At 47.7% G+C, this 21,465-nt stretch overlaps 1 protein-coding gene across 4 annotated transcripts in view; it reads left to right on the top strand.

Annotated features, from left to right (window-relative positions):
* Positions 1-21,465, top strand: part of LOC116985669 (transformation/transcription domain associated protein) — a 173,802-nt gene that overhangs the window by 117,338 nt on the left and 34,999 nt on the right. For 2 of the 4 annotated variants that reach the window (XM_033040549.1, XM_033040550.1), the window contains 9 exons: positions 2,527-2,814; positions 5,777-5,914; positions 7,875-7,987; positions 8,429-8,564; positions 10,589-10,780; positions 11,825-12,020; positions 17,038-17,073; positions 19,379-19,644; positions 20,716-20,816. In XM_033040549.1, the coding sequence (XP_032896440.1) occupies positions 2,527-2,814; positions 5,777-5,914; positions 7,875-7,987; positions 8,429-8,564; positions 10,589-10,780; positions 11,825-12,020; positions 17,038-17,073; positions 19,379-19,644; positions 20,716-20,816 (1,466 nt within the window). The remainder of the gene's footprint in view (positions 1-2,526; positions 2,815-5,776; positions 5,915-7,874; positions 7,988-8,428; positions 8,565-10,588; positions 10,781-11,824; positions 12,021-17,037; positions 17,074-19,378; positions 19,645-20,715; positions 20,817-21,465) is intronic. The other 2 variants (XM_033040552.1, XM_033040551.1) reach the window with 1 other exon arrangement.

Genomic DNA, 21,465 nt, shown 5'->3' with positions numbered 1-21,465 from the left:
CTTTGAAAAGCATTCTGCATTTGATTTTTCTTTCTGTTGAAGAAGGCAGTTGTGTTACGAATCGCAATCAGGGTTTTCACTTGTTCTTCTGAATGCATTGCTTTTCATAGTTGTGTGCGGGCAGATCGATGGGAATTAAATCGTGAGACGATCCAAAATGCTAACCGGTTCACTGATCAGGGCAGGTGGAGCCCAGGTCAAATCTGTTCCACGGTGCCTCTCAAGCTCATCAGCACAAAATAAGGCCAGTCGGCCCACCTAGTCTTAATCTGTATATTTTGTTTTCATCTTCTGTTTAATCTTTAACAGTCTTTGGAGTCTTTAGACTTTAGACTTTCAGCGCTGAAACAGGCACTTCGGCCCACCCAGTCCACGCCGACCAGCGATCGCCCCGTACACTAGCACTATCCTACACACAAGGGACAATTTACAATTTCCTGTCGCCAAATAATGTACAAACCTGTATGTCTTTGGAGTGTGGGAAGAAACCGGAGCACCCGGAGAAAACCCGCGCAGACACAGAATGTACAAACTCCATAGTCTGAATAGGGAGAGCGCAGAGGGAGAAGAGGAGGGAAGAGACAGTAACCCTAAGATTTTTGCCTCCACCACAGTGAGGAGGTGCTTGGAGGATACACTGTGGTGGTGTTAATTTGTGTTTATTGTTGTTTATTATTGTATGATTGTATGTATGACTGCAGGCACGAAATTTTGTTCAGACCGTAAGGTCTGAATGACAATAAAGGTATTCAATTCAATTCAATTCAATTCAGAACCCGCGTCTCTGGCACTATAAGGCAGCAACTCCACCAGAAATCCTTGCTGGTAGTTTGTGTTGCAAAGAAACATCTTCTCGCTCAAATTCATAGTCGCACACATAGAAACAGGCCCTTCAGCCCAACTCGTCCATGCCGACCAAGATGCCCCATCTAAACTAGTCCAAATTACCTGTGTTTGGCCCCTCACCCTCTAAAGCTTTCGTATCCATTTACCCGTCCTTTACATGCTGGTATAGTACCTTCCTCAACTACCTCCTCTGGCAGTTTGTTCCGTATACCCGCCAACCTCTGAGTGAAAAGGTTTCCTATTCCTTTCTGATCCCACCTTAAACCTCTATGCCCTGGTTCTTCATTTCCGTACCCTGGGTTAAAGACCCTGTGCATTCATCTTACATCTTGCAAGATCTTACAGTTTGTCGAGGCATCAGTGATGCTCCCGTGCTCCCCCCCCCCCCCACCAACCTTCTCTCCCCCACCTTTGCCAAAACTATTCCCCACCGCTGCCAAAGCTAACCATCATGTGGTTCATTCTTGCACAGAAAAGCACAGCACAGGAACAGGCCCTTTGGCCCCAAAGTCCGTGCCAAACATGAATGCCAGGATCAATGAATCTCTTCTGCCTGCTCGTGATCCGTATCCCTCCATTCCCTGCACATTCATCTTTAACAACACTATTGTATCCTCCTCAACCACCACCCCCGGCAGTGCCTTCCAGGCACCCACCGCCTTCTGTGTAACAAAAAAACTTGCCCCGTATATCTCTTTTAAACTTTGTCCCTCTTACCTTAAAGCTATGCCCTCGTCTTTGGTATTTTCACCCAGGGGGTTAAAGATTCTGACCCGTGTTCGATCCTGACTACGGGTGCTGTCTGTATGGAGTTTGTATGTTCTCACCGTAACCACGTAGGTTTTCTCCGGCTGCTCCGGTTTCCTCCCACACTCCAAAGTTTGCGCCGGTTTGTAGATTAATTGGCCTCGTGTACAGGATAGTGCTAGTGTATGGGGGTGACCGCTGGTCGGCCGAAGGACCTGTTTCCGCACTGTATCTCTAAACTGAATAAACTAAACTAAATTAAGAGGAGCTTGCTAATCCAACAAGCCACTTGCTCGTAGAAGCAACCTTGGTTGGAAATTTTTTCGTATGGTCGAACGTCAGAGATGGGATGCAATCCTTGCATCAGTGCCTGTTTTGTTGGCACTTCTCGTTTTCTGAGGACATACCTTCAAAATGGAGATGAGGAGGAATTCTTTGGCCAGAGGGTGGTGAATCTGTGGAAGATGCCTGTGGAGGCCGTCATTGGGTAATTTTTCAGGTAGAAATTGATAGTTTCTTGATTTGTAAGGGCTTCAAAGCTTACGGGGAGTAGGCAGGAGAATGGGGTTGAAAAGGAAAAATAGTTCAGCTATACTTGAACGACGGCGTAGACTTGATGGGCTAGGTCCCGACCCGAAAGGCACTTATTCATTTTTTTACCCTGAGATGCTGCCTGACCTGCTGAATTACTTCAGTATTTTGTGTCTATAAGTGATAGGTGGATACAGGTAAGGGTTTGATTAGTAGATGGGTGGACAAAGGCCAAAAATGAAAAGACAAATGGCTGTGAGATAAGGAGATATATTCAGACTGAAGAAAGCTCCCGACCTGAAGTGTCACCTAACCATGTTCTCCAGAGATGCTGCCTGACCCGCTGAGTTACTCCAGCACTCTGTGTCCTTTTGTAAATGTGTGTTTATTTTAATTTTGCAGGCACTGGCGGGAGAGATCAGCCCCTTCCTGTGCAGCGGGAGCCACCAGGTACAGAGGGACTGCCAGCCAAGTGCCCTGAACTGTTTTGTGGAGTCAATGTCGCAGTGCGTTCCCCACATTTCCATCCGGCCGTGTGTACTGAAGTACCTGGGCAAGACCCACAACCTGTGGTTCCGCTCCACACTCATGCTGGAACACCAGGCCTTTGAAAAAGGCTTGAGTCTTCAGATCAAACCACGCCAGACCTCGGAGTTCTATGAGCAAGAGAGCATAACTCCACCGCCACAGGTAAGCGCTTCTAGTCGTCTTATACGTGCGATGTGACGCAGTGGGCAGAGCCGCTGCCTCACAGCGCCAGAGATCCAGGTTCCCTGCTGTGTGTGGAGTTTGCACGTTCTCCCCGAGACCACGTGGGTTTCCTCCAGATGCTACGGTTTCCTCCCAGATCCCAAAGACGTGCAGGTTTGTAGATTTAATGGGCCCTGTGTAAATTGCCTCTCGTGTGTCGAGAGTGGAAGTGAAAATGGGATAACTTAAAACCAGTGTAGTCCCTACACACGAGGGGCAATATTACAGAGGGCTAATCAACCTACAAACCCGCACGAATGTGGGTTATGGGGGAAACCGGAGCACCCGGAGGAAACCGAGGTACAGTGAAAAGCTTTGTTTTTTTAATAAATATTTATTAGAGGCAACTGCATATCATAATCCAAACCAGTACAGACTTTGTTTAACGGTTACATATTAAATATCCAGGTTTCCAGGGACCCAGTTACCAAAGTAGCTGGGATCCTCCTTTATCGGTTACCTATTAACATTGCCTCTAATTATTTATTTATATTTATAGATAGAAAATAAAGAAAGAAAGAAAGAAAGAAATTAGAAAAATAGGATAAACTGTACAACTTGGGTTATAGGTCCGTAGGTCAGAGAACATAACTAATCATCTAGTCATCTAGTCCTGGGTTCAGGCTTCAGTCCGGCCTCCGTGCCGGTCCAATCTACCCCTTCAAGTAATCTATAAATGGAGACCATATTCGAATGAATAATTCTGGTTTGTCAATTAAGACATATCTAATTTTTTCCAAAGCTTTGTTTTGAATGTTATCTGAACAGATCAGATAAAGATCAGGTAAACACAATCAAGCCAAACTCAAGTGCAATAGATAAAGCAAAGTGGAAGATGCAGAGTCAAGCATTGTTATGCATCAGATTCCAGCATCTGCACGTCTTTGTGTTCAACACTTCTTTCAGTTGTTTAAAATGCAACTGGAAATAAGGAGCTGGTTCTGCACCTCCGGAAGGATATTTATGTCTGAAAACACAGCGGGGCTTTGCTAGTTTCTGCCAACTGACTCGTTTCACTGTGGGTCCTTCTGTTGATGTCAGTCCCAAGTGCACACTTTATTCTTCGCTTGACAGAGTCTGGAGAAAAGCTGTCGTTTGTTTCTCCTGCTGTATAATATCATGAAGATCTTGTGGTTATCAGCAAGTGCTCAGTCATAACGCGCTGGAAAATTTAACTCCATTCTGCCCTTTCGCTTCCTTTGTGGTGAGACTGTGGACAGCGATATCAGTGAGCAGCAGATGCACTCTCCCCCTTCCACTCGCGACACAGATGTGCCCTAGAAAGCATTTTATCGGGATGCATCACAGCCCGCTTTGGGAACGGCTCCATCCAAGACCTGCAAGAAATTGCAGAGGAAATGTGTAGGATGGAACTGCAGATGCTGGTTTATGCCACAGATAGACATAATATGCTGGAGTAGCCCAGCCGGTCAGGTAGCATCTCTGGAGAAAATTATCTGTCTGAAGAAGGGTTTCGACCCGAAAAGTCATCTATTCCTTTTCTCCAGAGATGCTGCCTTCCCGCTGAGTTACGCCAGCATTTTGTGTCGTTCTTAGGAATTGCAAAGAGTTGTGGACGTAACACAGACCATCATGCAAGCCGACCTCCCTTCCATTGACTCAAACTCACTTTAGAGGTTTAGACTTTAACGATACAGCATGCAAACAGGCCCTTCGGCCCACCGAGTCCGTACTAACCAGCGATCACCCCGTACACCAACACAATCTTACACACTAGGGACAATTTACAATCCTGCATCTCCTCCAACCTCATCTACTGCATCCGCTGCTCTAGATGTCAGCTGATTTACATTGGGGAGACTAAGCGGAGGTTGGGCGATCGTTTCGCCGAACACCTCCGCTCAGTCCGCAATAACCTACCTGAACTCCCGGTGGCTCAGCACTTCAACTCCCCCTCCCATTCCCAATCCGACCTCTCTGTCCTGGGTCTCCTCCATTGCCAGAGTGAGCAACACCGGAAATTGGAGGAACAGCACCTCATATTCCGCCTGGGTTGTTTGCGTCCCGATGGCATGAACGTTGAATTCTCCCAGTTTTGCTAGCCCTTGCTGTCTCCTCCCCTTCCTTAACCCTCGAGCTGTCTCCTCCCATCCCCCTGCCCTCGGGCTCCTCCTCCTCCCTTTTTCCTTCCTTCTCCCCTCCCCCCCCCACCCCCCATCAGTCTGAAGAAGGGTTTCGACCCGAAACGTCGCCCATTTCCTTCGCTCCATAGATGCTGCTGCACCCGCTGAGTTTCTCCAGCATTTTTGTGTACCAGGGACAATTTACAATTTTGATCTGAGCCAATTAACCTACAAACCTGTACGTCTTTGGAGTGAGGAAGGAAACCAGAGCACCTAAAGAAAACACACGTCGTCACAGGGAGGTACAAATTCAGCACCCGTAGTCAGGATCGAACCTGGGTCTCTGGCGCTGTAAAACAGCAATTCTACCACTGTGCCACCACCGGGTGGCCTTGCCGTGGCAGCGTGAGGTGTAGAGTCAGTGGAAGGGAGGTTGGTTTGGGTGATGGTCTGGGCTACGTCCACAACTCTGAGTGATTTCTTGCAGTCTTGGGTGGAGCTGTTCCCAAACCAGGCTGTGATGCATCCCGATTAAATGCTTTAAGTGGTAAATGCGATGAAGCTCTTATTGGCCAGATCAATCCTACTGAAGCTTGCAAGCTATTAGTTTAGTTTACAAAGACAGCATGGAAACAGGCCCTTCGGCTCACCGAGTCCACGCCGACCTTCGATCAGCCCTTCACACAATGGGATAAGACCGAGCTGGTGCAAACGGGCGTTCGATGGTCAGCACGGGCACCGTTACGCGATTAAAGGGCGCTTGGGGTCGGGACAAAATTACACAGAGCTGGAGTCAGTGACGACAATTCTGTTTTCAGGAAATTCTGGATTCGCTGGCAGAACTCTACTCGTTGCTGCAAGAGGAGGACATGTGGGCTGGACTCTGGCAAAAGCGGTGCAAGTTTCCAGAGACAGCGACAGCGATCGCCTACGAGCAGCACGGCTTCTTTGAGCAGGTACCTCCTCCAAACCCGTTCACGGGCCTTGAGATTCAACCTGCAGCAAGTGCTTCAATTTACCAGTCTGCCTTCATTTCACAGTCAATGCTTCCCACACCCTGCTCAATGCATATTAACAACTTTTTTTTTCATATCAAGCGTTCAGATTAGGATTGCAATGTTGTAGTGGAAAGTTTGTTTCACAGCCAAAAGAAAAGTGGAAAATCAGTCAGAAGGCAGGCACGTCTTATCAGTACTGCTTGAGAACGATAGAACGCTTGGATTCCTTCGTGCCATTTTACCACCATTTTTCCCTCAGTGCTTTGGGAAGCTGCTGGCAGGCAGGATGCCAGGTTTCCTGGATGGGTGGGAGATGAATTTAAAATGCAGGATGGACTTGACCTTCAAGGAACCATGCACCTGTACTCCTAGATCCCTCTGCTCTACAACACTCCCCAGAGGCCTACCATCCATTGTGTAGGCCCTGCCCTTGTTCAACGTCCCAAAATGCAACACCTCACATTTCTCCGTATTAAATTCTATCAACCATTCCTCAGCCCACCTGGCCAATCGATCCACATCCTGCTGCAATCTTTCACGACCATCTTCACTATTGGCAGAACCACCCACTTTTGTATCATCAGCAAACCTGCTAATCTTGCCCTGCATGTTCTCATCCAAATCATTGATGTAGATGATAAACAGACTGTTGAATAGTTCGGGTGTCAGGGGTTATGGGGAGAAGGCAGGAGAATAGGGTTAGCAGGGAGAGATAGATCAGCCATGATTGAATGGCGGAGGAGACTTGATGGGCCGAATGGCCTAATTCTGCTCCTATCACTTATGACCTGATGAACAATTTCTGTACAATTTGCTCATTGGCAATGTGCTTAGGTATAGCAATGCTCTACTGGACTGTTTGCAAGAAAATAATGTCACTGTGCGCTTGCACTTTGCACATGTGACAATAATGCACCACTGAACCATTGCTGCCTTGCTCTCTTTACATTGGGAATGGCGGGAGGTGGACCACGTGCAGGCAGGTAAGAGTTGGTTGGTGTGGTTTATTTTAGTTTAGAAATACAGCGTGGAAGCAGACCTTTAGGCCCACCGAGTCCATGCTGACCATCGCTCACCCGTTAACACCAGTTCAGTGTTATCCCACTTTGTGAAGGGGTGATCGGCATGGACACAGAGAGCCAAAGGGCCTGTTTCCATGCTGTATCTGTAAACTCAATTAATAGTTTGCAAGCTTCAGCACGACTGATCTGGCCGCTGGGTTGCAGGACAGAAAGGTTGGCGTGGGAGTGGGAAGGGGAGTTTAAGTGTTTGGCAGCCGGGAGATCAGGTAGGTCCATGCGGATTGAGCGAAGGTGTTTAACAAAACGATTTCCAGGTCTATGTTTGGTTTCACCAACGTACAAGAGTCCACACCTTGAAAAACGGATGAATCTAGTTTAACATGTGGAGAAAGGAGGCAATGTTTTGTTCTGACAGCTGGCAGAAGAATGTAGCAGTCGGCTTGTCTGAAACACAGCTGTCCACACTGACCTCGTGCCTACTTACCCGGCAATGTGCCGGAGGCTGAAGGGACATCTTATAGAGGAGTATCTTTAAATCGTGAAGGAGATAGATAGGGTGAATGCACAGAGTCTTTTACCCGGGGTAGGGGAATCAAGAACGATAGTGAAAATCACAAAGTGCTGGAGTAACTCAGCGGGTCCGGCAGCATCTCTGGAGAACTTGGATAGGTGATGCTTTGGTTTGGGTCCCTTCCTCAGTCTGAAGATGGCTGCTAGCTTAGTTGGGCCATCTTGGTCAGCATGGATTAGTGGGGCCGAAGGGCCTGGATGACTTTGCATGTGAACTGTGTGGGAGGAACAGCTCAACCCGAGTGGCACGCGGTTAGATTTTGTGAATGTTGTGTTCCATCCGTGGCACCTTTGTAACCAAGGATGTTTTTCATGCATCTGGAAAGGCGCAGGAAACCTACGAGAAGGCCATGGACAAGGCAAGGAAAGAGAACGAACGAAACAATGCCTCGCCCGCCATATTCCCGGAGTATCAGCTGTGGGAAGACCATTGGAATCGGTAGGTGTCTCGGTTACTCCCTGGCTCCCTCTGAGATCTCGTTCATGTTTTAAAGGCGGCACAGTGGCGCAGTTGGTCGAGCTGCCATCTCACGGTGCCAGAGACCCCGATTTGATCCTGACCTCGGTTGCTGTCTGTGTGTTGAGTTTGCACGTTCTCCCTGTGACTGCCTGGGTTTCCTCCCCCACCCCAAACACGTGCGGGTTTGTAGGTCAATCGGTCCTCTGTAAATTGCCGCCGGCCTGCAAGGTGTGGACGGGATAGTGGGATAACATAGAACTGGCGTGTGGTCGCTGGTCAGTGTGTTGGTGGGCCGAAGGGCCTGTTTCCATGCTGTATCTCTAAAACTTGTGATTTGGGGAATCTGGGGATTATTCTTGAACCATTTGTGAGATGGGTGTGTTTATTGGTGCTGACTTTATCCTTTCCCGTCACGATCAGCTGCTCAAAGGAACTAAACCAGTGGGAGGCGCTGACGGAATATGGCCAGTCCAAAGGTCACGTCAATCCATACCTAGTGCTGGAGTGTGCCTGGAGAGTGTCTAACTGGACTGCCATGAAAGAAGCATTGGTGCAGGTAAGCTCTCCACGGTGCAGCATGAGCAAGGTGGGCCGAAGGGCCTGTTTCCGTCGTGAATTGCTGTATGGTTCTACATCAGGGCACCTGTTCCATTCCAAAGCTCATTTATATTTGAATAGTCTTTCGAGTTTGAGTCCAGTTTATTGTCATACCTACCGAGGTACAGAGAAAAGCTTTTGTTGCGTGCTAAACCAGTCAGCAGGGAGACAATTTGTGATTACAATCCAGCCAGCCGCAGTGTAGAAATACATGATGAAGGGAATAACGTGGAGTGCAAGATAAAGTCCAGTAAGGTCCGATCAAAGATAGTCCGATGGTCTCCAATGAGGTGGATAGTAGCTCGGAACCACTCTCCAGTTGGTGATAGGATGGTTCAGTTGCCTGGTCACAACTGGGAAGAATCTCCCTGAATCTGGAGGTGTGCATTTTCATGCTTCTCCACCTCTTGCCTGATGGTAGAGGCGAGAAGAGGGTGTGACCGGGGTGAGACTGCTCCTTGATTGTGCTGGTGGCTTTGCCGAGGCAGCGTGAAGTGAAGATGGAGACCGTACGCTTTGCTGCTAAATGGCATCTTTCCTAATGCAGGGTGAGCAACACTGAACAGGATACTCCACGTGCAGCCTCACCAAGTTGTGAGCTGAGTTTGGATTGGGGAGCTGCCATTGATTGCTTTTCTTTAGTGGTGAACACCGTTGGCCCCTTCTGAACCACTCCACACCCTGCTGCCAATGTGTTTGTTTTCCTGCTCCCCTGGACATAGAGATAGACAGTTCGAGGGAAGATTGTGTTCCCTGACACTGAGTTTCTCATCCGAGAGTTGATTGTATGTATGTGAAGGCTCTTGAATAATTGCATGAACATCTGTTCGTTACTAATTTGTTTGTGACGAGGTGCCGGTGCTGGTGAAAATTAAATACTTACTGCGAGGAAGCTTCTTTCTCCGTGACACTCGTTCAGAGGCAACTCTGCCTCGGCCCATGGACATTTCTGGGAGTAAAAGCGGGGCACTGATTTTAGATGATCAGCCATGATCATATTGAAAGGTGGTGCAGGCTCGAAGAGCCGAATGGCCAACTCCTGCACCTACTTACTATGTTTTCCTTTCTATCTCTGCTCTCTTCCATTTAAAACTCTCCTGAGGTGTAATTTAAAATCTGTAATATGATGGCACTTTAGCCCCAGTAATGCCTCTTCTGTTTCTTTGTTTGGGGAGAATTAGTAAACCTGACCTGTCTCCTCGAGAAGAGACTGTGGTGGAATCTCCCTCAAGGATTTTCAGTGTGAGCCAGCTGTCTGATCAGTATTTCCCACAGCCCTTTAACTTCAGTTATGTGCAGGAAAGAACTGCAGGTGCTGGTTTACACCGTATATAGACACAAAATGCTGGGGTAACTCAGCGGGTCAGGCAGCATCTCTGAAGAGAAGGAAGAGGTGACGTTTCAGGTCATGGCCCTTCTTCAGACTGAGAGTTAGGAGAGAGGGAGACGATCACACCTTACCCTTCCATCCCTCTATGCCTCCCACTCCCCTGCTTCAGTCTGAAGAAGGGTCTCGACCTGAAACGTCACTTATTCCTTCTCTCCAGTTGCAGCCTCGGAGTTCCAGATTTTTGCGTCTATCTTCAGTGTAAACCAGTATTTGCAGTTCCTTCCTACATATTCTCTCCATACCTAACACCCACTAAACCAGGCAGCTTCCTGATAAACCTGCAGTCTCTGCAAAGCCTCTACATCATTTCTATATTGCAAGCTACTAGAACCACACACAATCGTCCAAATGCGGCTGAACCAAAGTCCTACACGGTTGCAGCCTGACTTCCTGACTCTTATATTTCAATGCTCCAGCCGATGAAGGCAAGCACCCCACATTTCTTCTTTACAACACTAACTGCTTGCGTTGACACTTTCAGAGAGTTATGGACTTGGATCCCAAGATCCCAGCGTACAGCAATGGTGTTAAGTGTCGCCACGATGAGAATTTAGAGAGGTGGTGTGTGACTGCTCTGTTTCCGTGCCGTTTAGGTGGAGCTGAGTTGCCCTAAGGAGATGGCGTGGAAGGTAAACATGTACCGAGGGTACCTGGCCATTTGCCACCCCGAGGAGCAGCAGCTCAACTTCATCGAGCGCCTGGTGGAGATGGCGAGCAGCCTGGCGATCCGAGAGTGGCGGAGACTCCCGCACATCGTCTCGCACGTGCACACGCCGCTGCTTCAGGTGAGAGCCCTCTGCCGCACGGTGGTGCAGCAGGTAGAGCTGCTGCCTTACTGCCCCGGAGACCCGGGTTCGATCCTGACTACGGGTGCCGTCTGGATGGAGTTTACTACGCTCTCCCCATAACCGCGTGGGTTTCCTCTGACTGCTCCGGTTTCCTCTCACACTCAAAAGAGGTGCAAAGAATGTTCGTAGGCTAATTGGCTTCTGTAAATGGTCAGGCAGTCCTCAACTTACCTAAGGGCTACGTTCCATGAACAGTTACTTGTTAGATTGTGCACAAGTTGGAATCACCGTCCCCAACCCCTGCCCAAAATAACTCTGAGTCTGAGAAGGGTCCCGACCGAAACATCTACCTATCCATATTCTCCAGAGATGTTGCCTGACCCGCTCTATCTGGTACCCTCCAGTGCAAATAAAAGACACAAAACGCTAGTTTCCTTCAACCCTATGTTATCCCACTTTCTCATCCACTCCCGACACATTAGGGGCAATTTACAAAGGCCCACTGAGCCCACGCTCACCAGCGATCTTCCATTCACGCTAGTTCTATCCTACACACTAGTGGCAATTTACAGTCTGAAGAAGGGTTTCAGCCTGAAACGTCGCCTATTTCCTTCGCTCCATAGACGCTGCTGCACCCGCTGAGTTTCTCCAGCACTTTTGTCTACCTGCCAATTTACAGACCCAATTAACCAACAAACGTGCATTTCTTTGGGATGTGGGAGGAACCCGGAGCAGCTGGAGAAACTCCACATGGAGTCCAGTGGATTCTGGCTCTTGGTAACCACAAGGCTGCTGATGAAAGGAAAGACACAAACTGCTGGAGTAACTCAGCGAGTCGGGCAGCATCTTTGAAGAACATGGGCAGGTGATGTTTCGGGTCGGGACCCTTCTTTAGTTTGACCCGAAACGTCACCAATCCATGTTCTCCAGAGATGCCGCCAGACCCGCTGAGTGACACTGGCACTCTGTGTCTGTGAGCTGCCTTGCCCGCAGAGTGACTTATCCTTTCGTAACGTTCGTGGCATTTTGCGCATCTTGCAGGCAGCCCAGCAAATTATCGAGCTGCAGGAAGCAGCGCAAATAAACGCCGGTTTGCAGCCGGCTAATCTGGGGAGGAACACCAGCCTGCACGACATGAAGACTGTGGTGAAGACTTGGAGGAACCGCCTGCCCATCGTGTCTGACGACCTGTCTCACTGGAGCAGCATCTTCATGTGGAGGCAGCATCATTACCAAGGTATCTCCCAATATTTTGGACCTTCAGGCATAATCTGATTGAGGTTTTCGGGATGTTGAGGGGAAAGCAGACAGGATTCAGAGAGAGCAAAACTTGTTTCCACGGGTTGGGGGAGGTATCAGTGTAAATATTAAATCCTAATGTTTTAGGCACAAACAGGACAGAGGCTGAGTATAGAAGTTGGGAGGTCATGTTGCAGTTATATAAGACGTTGGTGAAGCACCATCCAGAGTATTGTGTTCAGTTTTGGGCACCATGTTCTAGGAAAGATATTGTCAAGCTGCATGAGATGAATGGGGGTCAGGTATGTGACGTTGGTCACTTCAGTCCTCATTGAATGAAGGATCAAAATGGCAGTGCTAGATGGCTTCCTAATGGCCCGATGCAGCAACCTGATTGGCACGTTCTCCCTCGGACTCTGTGGGTTTCCTCCGGATGCTCCGGTTTCCTCCCACATCCCAAAGGACGTGTGGGTTTGCAGGTTAATCAACCTCCGTAAACGGCCTCTAGTATGTCGGGCTTGGATGATAGAGTGGGATAAAGCGGAACTCGTGTGAATGGGGGTGATCGATTGTCAGCGTGGACTTGGTGGGCCGAAGGGCCTGTTTCCATGCTGTATCTTTCAATCAATTCAATCAAAATCCCGGTAAATTGCATTTTCCCAGGTTGAATGCCATTAGTGCAGTGAGGATCTCACTTATCACACAAGCAGAGTAGGCTGGCAATACTTGGCGATGGGGCTGCAGAAATAACATTTTGGATCAGTGAGGAACATTGACTCGGTTTCTCCCTCCACTGCCGCTGCCTGACCTGCCAGAATTTTTTAAATTTCAGAATTTTAGGATCTGCAGCGTTTAGCGTATGGCGCTCAGTTATTTCTTGGGTGCTTCATGGTAATATGGGTGTCCGTAATGTTCCACGATGAAGGAAACATGTGGATTGTGTGGAAGTGTAAAAATGTTAGATTATATTTACATTCGCAGTTGTTCTGTCATGTGGAATGTTAATTGATTTGATTTTTTTTTCTCCCCTGAGGCCAAATGAGGGTGGGTTGCATGAACTGGATATTCACTCAGGGTAGGAGAAACAAGAACTAGAGAACATAAGTTTAAGATGAGAGGGGGAAAGATTTAATAAGAACCTGAGGGGCAACGTTTTCGCACAGAGGGTGGTGGGTATATGGAATGAGCAGCTGGAGGAGGTAGTTGAAGCAAGTACTAGAATAGCATTTAGAAGCCACTTGGACAGGTAAAGGTTTAGAAGCATACGGGCCAACATAGACAAATGGGAGCATCTTGGTCGGCATGGACAAGATGGGCCGAACGGCCTGTATCATTGCTGTATGACTCTGTGCTAGGTGAAAGGGTGATGTATGCAGGATAGACACAAAGTGCTGGAGTTACTCAGTGAGATCAGGCTGAATCTCTGGAGAGAAAGGAAGGGTGGCATTTCAGTTCGGGACCCTTCTTCAGACTTGAAGTAGGGGGTGGGATGTGAAGAGCTGGAGGCAAGAAAAGACCAGGACCAATCAGGGCTGGCCACAAATGACTTCAGGCAGGGCGGTGCCTGGTGAGGAATGGGAGCAATGGTATTGCGATGAGAGCTGGCACCGTCTCGATGGGCTGAATGGCCTCTGCATTGTGGGAAAACGTTTTATGTAAATATGGGGTAAAATAGAACCGACATACTCTGTTTATGCCAGGAAACATTCCGTCCCAGAGAGGAGAGGGCGGAAAGATTACCCCACCCATCAACGAGTCTGAAGAAGGGTCCCGAACTGAAACGTTGCCTGTCCATATCCCTCCACAGATGCCGCCTGGCCCACTGAGTTCCTCCAGCACTTTGTGTTTTTGCCAACAAAGAATGGGGCTGGCTAGGAAGGTGATTGATCATGTCCACACTGAGTAATCTAGCTCTTATCAGTTGGAATGTCCAAGGGAATTGAAAGTGAGAGGGAAAGTGAGAGGAAGGATTAAAATAGAGGGTGGGTGTATGGAAGGATCTGTCAGAGGAGGTCATGGAGTCAGGCAGCATGGAAGTGGCCCTTCGGCCCAACTCGCCCCTGCCAACCAACCGCTTGAGGCAGGTACTATAACACCTGGCATTTGGACAGGTACATGAATAGGAAAGATTTAGAGGGATATGGGCCAAATGCGGGCAGAGGGGACAGTGTAGATGGGGCATCGTGTTCAGCATGGGCAGGTTGGGCTGAGGGGCCAGTTTCCATACTGTATGACTCCACAGTGAATAGCTTTGTTTTGCTCCAAACAGATCAGATAATAATATACATAAATACAATCAAACCAAACTCAAGTACAATAGATGGAACAAAGGGAAAAATACAGAGTGCAGAATACAGTTCACTGTATTGCAGCGCATCAGTTCCACAGAGAAAGTCCATTGTTCATAATTGCGTAGAGGTGGAGTTGCTGCCTTGCAGCGCCAGAATCGGGGTTCGATCCTACCCACGGGTACTGTCCATGTGGAGTTTCCATGTTCTCCCTGTGGCCGCATGGGTTTTCGCCAGGTTCTCTGGTTTCCTCCCACATTTTAAAAACATAGCAGGTTTGTAGGTTAATTAGCTTCTATAAATTGTCCCTAGTGTGTAGGATAGAACTAGTATATGGGTGATTGCTGATTGGCACACTCGGTGGGCCAAAGGGCATGTTTTCATGCTGTCTAACTAAACTAAACTGAACAATTAGGTGAACCAGACTGTATCCATCATCTGCTTGGCCCAATAGTTGGGCTATCCTTACCACGTGCCATTAATAAAGCTATTTTAAACCTAGACCTTCCTCTTTTCCAATCCAGAAGCTGCCCAAGTCCTTTGCAGTAGGGGTTGGGAGCGGAGGTTATTCAAGGTTCCAGCACACATAAATCAATATACAAGGTACAGTGCTGCTTGCCAGAAAAGTTATGCCCCCCAGCAAAACAAATAGCTGCAGCAGTATTCATTTTGTGCACTTCCTCCAACACAATGGAGACCACCCTTTCGAAGCATTCTGCCGGCACAGAGCACTTGGAAACGTCAGGAGGTCATAAAAAGCATTGTACAAATGCAAGCCTCAGAGAAAGTCAGGCGTAGCTGACTGCTGTTTTGTCATTTGGGTCAGTTCACTCCCTATTTTTAAACCTGAGTGCAGAACAAAGAAGACTTGGGGGCCCACCAGTAGAATTGCTGCCACAGAGCTCCAGAGACCCGGGTTCGATCCTGACTGTGGGTGCTGCCTGTATGGAGTTTGCACGTTCCCTTCGTGACCGTGTGCACGTGTTCTCCGGTTTCCTCTCGCACTCCACAAATGTGCACGTTTGTAGGTAATTGGCTTTGGTAAAAATTATAAATTGCCCCTAGTGTGTAGGATAGTGCTAGTGTATGAGTGATCGCTGGTCGGCCCGGACTCAGTGGGCCGAAGGGCCTGTTTCCATGCTGTATCTCTAAAGTCTAAAGACCTCATCTCCCTCCGACAGATTAAACAGAAGCTGAAAACTAAATTTGCAAGGATACTGCCAGGGCCTGAGCTACAGGGAGAAATTGGGCAAGATAGGACTTCATTCCTAGGAGCGCAGGTGGCTGAGTAGTGATCTTATTTAAGTGTATAAAATCATGAGGAGAGTTGATATGTTGAATGCTCAGAGTATTTTACCCGAGGTAGGGGAAAGAGTTAATCGAGGGGCAACGTTTTCACTCAAAGGGTGGCAGGTACATGGAACGAGTTGGGAGAGGAGGTAGTTGAAGCAGGCACAATAACAACTTTTAAAAGACACTTGTACAGATACATTGACAGGAAAGATTTTGAGGAATATGGTCCAAGTGCGGGCAAATGGTGCTAGCATCTTGGTTGGCATGGACAAGTTGGGCCGAAGGGACTGTTTCTGTGCTTCAATTGGTTAAAAAATGTCAGTTCTTAATTCCTACATCAATTCTGGCCTTACTCTTCCTATGTCCTCTGGTACTCAATTCACCCTACCCTGAGTATAAGACTGTGCATTCCCCCTATCCATTCCTCTCATGATTTTGTACACCTCTAAGATCACTCCTCAGCCTCCCGTGCCCCAATAAAATAACGTCCTAGCCTGCCCGACCTCTCCCGAGAGCTCTGGCCCTCGAGTCCTGGCAATATCATCGTAAATCTTCCATGCAGCCGTTCCAGTTTAACAGCTTGCTTCCAGCTAGTTGTCGTGTGTACCTCAGTACACCTGACAGGAATAAAACTAAACCTAAACCAATGGGGGTGCTGTTTGGGAGCAGGGCGGCCATTTTGAGGGTTAAGAGACAGGTCAGGAACAAGAACCAGAGAGGTGTGGGAGAAGGTGTAGGAAAGGGTCAAATGTTCTATTGTAACTTGATCCACAGACTTCCTCCTTCACACAAGGTGATGGGAATCCATGATAGAATGTTCAAGATGTGCGTCAATTGAAAATGTCAAATATTGACACTAAAATACTGGAGTAACTCAGCAGGTCAGGCAACATACCTGGAGAACATGGATAGGGGACATTTCGGGCTAGGATCCTTCTTTAGACTGATTGTTGGGTCCCAACCCGAAACGTCATCTATCCCATGTTCTCCAGAAATGCTGCCTGTCCTGCTGAGTCTGAAGATGGGTCTTAACCTGAAACATTACCTATCCTTGTTCTACAGGGATGCTGCCTGACTTGCTGAGTTACTCCAGTATTTTGATCTTTCCTTGGTAAACCAGCACCTGCACTTCCTTTTTCCTGCTCAAAAATGGGATTGAACGGGTTAAATGTTGGGCAAGGCATGTGGATGCAGATCAATACTCGATCAAATGGAAATGTAGACCATTCCTGAGGGATTGAATGAATGGCATCTTCCTGTTCTCATGTTCACATGTACTTTGCAAGTTGAGCTTTTGGAGGGAAGTTAACGCAATAAAAATAGAAAAGGATTTTGTTTTAGAAAAGCAATAAGATTAGAAGCTATAACTGAATAGAGTTTGACCACGGCACACTCCAGGAAACTTGCTACTTTTCGCATTTCCATTCATTGCAGTGGGACGGACCACAGCAGATACAAAACTGAAACCAGGTAGGGAACGAATGAGTTCGTAAAAATCAAAGCGACTTTGGGTGTGAACTTGTGTATCGTTGAAATGTTTGCGTAAACCATCAGAACTCGCTCCAGCTTCAAAGAAAAACTTGGCTCCTGTTTAAAATGATTCCATGTGTGAAAACATTCCTCCTTGCTCATATGTTAGAAGATCAAACTGTTCGGTAATTAGTGTGTCTGCCAACGGAGCTTTGAAACGGGGTGTTTAACTCATTGTATGGCCACATAGTGTTGGAGTAACTCAGCGGGCCAGGCAGCGTCTCTAACGAATGCTCTCCAGAGATGCTGTCTGGCCCGCTGAGTTACTCCAGCACTTTGTGTCTTTATTTTTCACCTGTATCTACAGTTCCTTGTGTTTAGTTTAGTTTAGTTTAGAGATACAGTGTGGAACCAGGCCCTTCGGCCTACCGGATCTGCGCCAACCAATGATCCCCGTACACTTGGGACAATTTACAATCTTTACCAAAGCCAATTAACCTAGAAACCTGTACGTTTTTGGAGTGTGGGAGGAAACCAGAGCACCAGGAGAAAGTCCACGCGGTCACAGGGAGAACGTACTGACTCCGTACAGACAGCACCTGTAGTCAGGATCGAACCTGGGTCGCTGGCGCTGTGAGGCAGCAACTCTACAGCTGTGCCACCGTGCCGCCCCTGTGGTGAGATAAACGTACATCTTGTCTATGAATAAATAAAATCGCCGCTGATAGAGCCACTGTCTCACAGTGCCGGAGACCCGGCTTCGACTCTGATCTCGGGTGCCGTCTGTACGGAGTTTGCACGTTCTCCCTGTGACCGCGTGGGTTTTCTCCGGGTGTTCTGGTATCCCCCCCACTCTTACTAAAGACGTACAGGTTTGTAGGTTAATTGGCCCTCTGTAAATTAGCCCTAGTGTGCAGGGAATGGATGAGAAAGTGGGATAACATAGAACGTAACTTGGTTAGCTTGGACTCGGTGGGCCGAAGGGCCTGTTTCCATGCTGCATCTCTGAACTAAACTAAACGATAAAGATTCTTTTCTGTAAGGAGTCTATTGTACCTCTGTACAAAGAAAAGAAAATGGGAGAAGAGTGGGTCGAATGCAAGGAGAAGATGAGAAAGAGGCTCTCCACAGATGCTGCCTGACCTATTTCAGGCAAAATATTAAGGAGTGTGGAACGAGCTGCAAGAGGAGGTAGTTGAGGCAGGCACTATAACTGCATTTAAAAGACATTTGGACAGGTCCATGGATAGGAAAGATTTAGAGGGATATGGGCCAAACGCGAACAGGTGGGACTAGCGTAGATGGGGCATCTTGGTTGGCATGAGCAAGTTGGGCCGAAGGGACTGTTTCCATGCTATATATGACTCTATGATTATGAATCCAAAGTGGGAAGGTGGAGATTGGCTGTGATCTAAGTTAGCAATAGAACTGGTTGGACGGGCAAATTGTCCTCACACTCATCGTTCTACTTACCAGTTCTAGATGGTTTCAGATCAGTAGAACTGTGTATCATATTGCTCCGCTTTCCCCCCACGTTCCAAAGATATGTGGGTCTGTTTTCCTCTTGAGATCACACCTCCCCCAGCCAACAGTGGGCCTACCAGGGCACCACCCAGCTCAAGGTCAGTTGTGGCCAGCCCGGGTCTTTTCTCACCTGCAGCTCTTCCCCCCCCCACCGCCCATCCCCTACCTTCAGTCTGAAGAAGGGTCCCGACCCGAAACATCTCCCATCCTTTTTCTCCAGAGATGTTTCCTGATCCACTTAGTTACTCCAGCACTTTGTGGAGCAATCTGTGGTATAAACCAGCATCTGCAGTTCCTTGTTTCTACAGGCAAATTGGCTTCTGTAAATTGCCCCTAGTGGGTAGGATGCAAAACTGGGATAAGATAGAACTAGCATGAACGCTGGTCAGCGTGGGCTGAAGGGCCCGTTTCCACGCTGTACGACTATGACTCGATGAATGGACAACAAAGTGAGTTAACATAGAACTAGTGTGAACGGGTGATTGCTCAGTGGGCCAAAAGGGCCCGTTTCCACAAAGCATCTCTAAACTAACCTAAAACTAAAAATTCAATCAAATACAAGTTCTAAATGCACACCAACTACTCCCAATCCCTACTGTAGCATGAGATAGACGCAAAAAGCTGGAGTGATTCAGCGGGACAGGCAGCATCTCTGTAGAGAAGGAATGGGTGACATTTCGGGTCGAGTTTGTTTGTTTCAAAATGGATTTCAAAAAGCCTGCCACCTCAAATTTGGAAGTAATGGACAGTATGAATTCTCTTTCTCTCTCTCTTTCCCAAGCGATCGTGGCAGCTTACGAGAACAGCTCTCAGCACGACCCCAACTCCAACAATGCCATGCTGGGGGTGCACGCCTCAGCCTCCGCCATCATCCAGTACGGCAAGATTGCCCGTAAGCAGGGCCTGGTCAACGTGGCCCTGGACATCCTCAGCCGCATCCACACCATCCCCACCGTGCCCATCGTCGACTGCTTCCAGAAGATCCGGCAACAAGTCAAGTGCTACCTCCAGCAGGCTGGAGTGATGGGCAAGAACGAGTGCATGCAGGTGGGCATTGGGCGGCCAAAGGCCGGAGTGATAATTGGCTCCTTCGTCTCGCTGCCATTGTTCTCCAGTTTGGAGTTGAACCATGAAGTCTTGTTTAACGTCCCAGGAAACGCTCATAAGTTCTAGGAGCAGAATTAGGCCATTCGGCCCATCATCTACTCCACCATTCAATCATGGCTGATCTATAATTTCCCTCTCAACCCCATTCTCCTGCCTTCTCCCCATAACCCCTGACACCAGTACTAATTAAGAATCTGTCAATCTCCACCTTGAAAATATCCATTGACTTGGGCTCCACAGCCTTCTGTGGCAATGAATTCTACAGATTCACCACCCTCAAATAAATTCCTCCTCATCTACTTTCTAAAGGTATGTCCTTTTATTCTGAGGCTATGGCCTCTGGTCCTAGACTCACCCACTAGTGAAAACATCCTCTCCACATCTACTCTATCTAGGCCTTTCACTATTCGGTAAGTTTCAATGAGGTGCCCCTTCATGCTTCTAAACTCCAGCGAGTACAAGCCCAGTGCCGTCGAACGCCCATCATATGTTAATCCAATCATTGCATCAATCCATCAGGAAATGCCACATCCTTGGGTGAAGTGGGTGGAAATGTACTTCACGTAGTTGGAGAGGATTGAACTCTTCACGTGATCATAGTGACACAGATGTAGCGTTGCCGCCTCACAGCGTCGGGGTTCGATCCCGACTACGGTTGCTGTCTGTACCGTTACGTTCTCCCTGTGACCGTGTGGGTTTTTTCCTGGGTGCTCCCAAAATGTTCTTCCCACATCCCAAAGACATGCAGGTTTGTAGGTTAGTTGGGTTCCGTAAATCATCCCTAGTGTCACACCTGTGTGCGGGTGATTGCTGGTCGGCATGGACTCGATGGGCCTAAGGGCCTATTTCTGTGCTTTATCTCCAAAATTCAAAACTAAATATCATTCAGAAGGGTTTCGGCCCGAAACGTTGCCTATTTCCTTCGCTCCATAGATGCTGCCTGACCCGCTGAGTTTCTCCAGCACTTTTGTCTACCATCATTCACTCAGACTTCAATTTTGTTTTCCGCAGGGTTTGGAAGTGATTGAATCGACAAACCTGAAATATTTCACCAAGGAGATGACGGCAGAATTCTATGCATTGAAAGGGATGTTCCTGGCTCAGATTAATAAGTAAGTAAAAAAAAAACATGCCACAACTTAATCTATATAGTTTATATTGTCACGGGCAAGAATTCCATTGTTTAGTGTTTGTTTATAAAGTATTTGGGACTTCAAGAGTATTTAATTGTCATATATACTGACAATGGAACAATGAAATTCTTACTTGCAGCAGCATTACAGACTGTAAACATAATACACATGGATAATAGATCATAAACAAAAATTCAATAAATTAATAACCACAATATAATTTATCATCCATATTTTTGACAGGGTTGCTGTACCTAGGGAAACTTTTCACTGTATCTTGATATACGTGACAATAATAAACTAAACTAATTGGAGGCCAAACCACGGGATGTTTTCTTGACAGTTCGATTTAGATTCTGGATGATCAGCCATGATCATATTGAATGGCGGTGCTGGCTCGAAGGGCCGAATGGCCTCTACCTGCACCGATTTTCTATGTTTCTATATGTCTGAAGAAGGGTTCCAACCCGAAACATCACCTACCACACTTTTCTCCAGAGGATGCTGCCCGACCTGTTGAGTTACTGCAGGTACACAAAAATGCTGGAGAAACTCAGCGGGTGCAGCAGCATCTATGAAGCGAAGGAAATAGGCAACGTTTCGGGCCGAAACCCTTCTTCAGACTGAT

This window comes from Amblyraja radiata, chromosome 22, assembly GCF_010909765.2.
Source record: "Amblyraja radiata isolate CabotCenter1 chromosome 22, sAmbRad1.1.pri, whole genome shotgun sequence".
Lineage (NCBI taxonomy): Eukaryota > Metazoa > Chordata > Chondrichthyes > Rajiformes > Rajidae > Amblyraja > Amblyraja radiata.
Note: the sequence above shows the minus strand (reverse complement) of the source record. Positions and strands in the feature narration are given on the sequence as shown.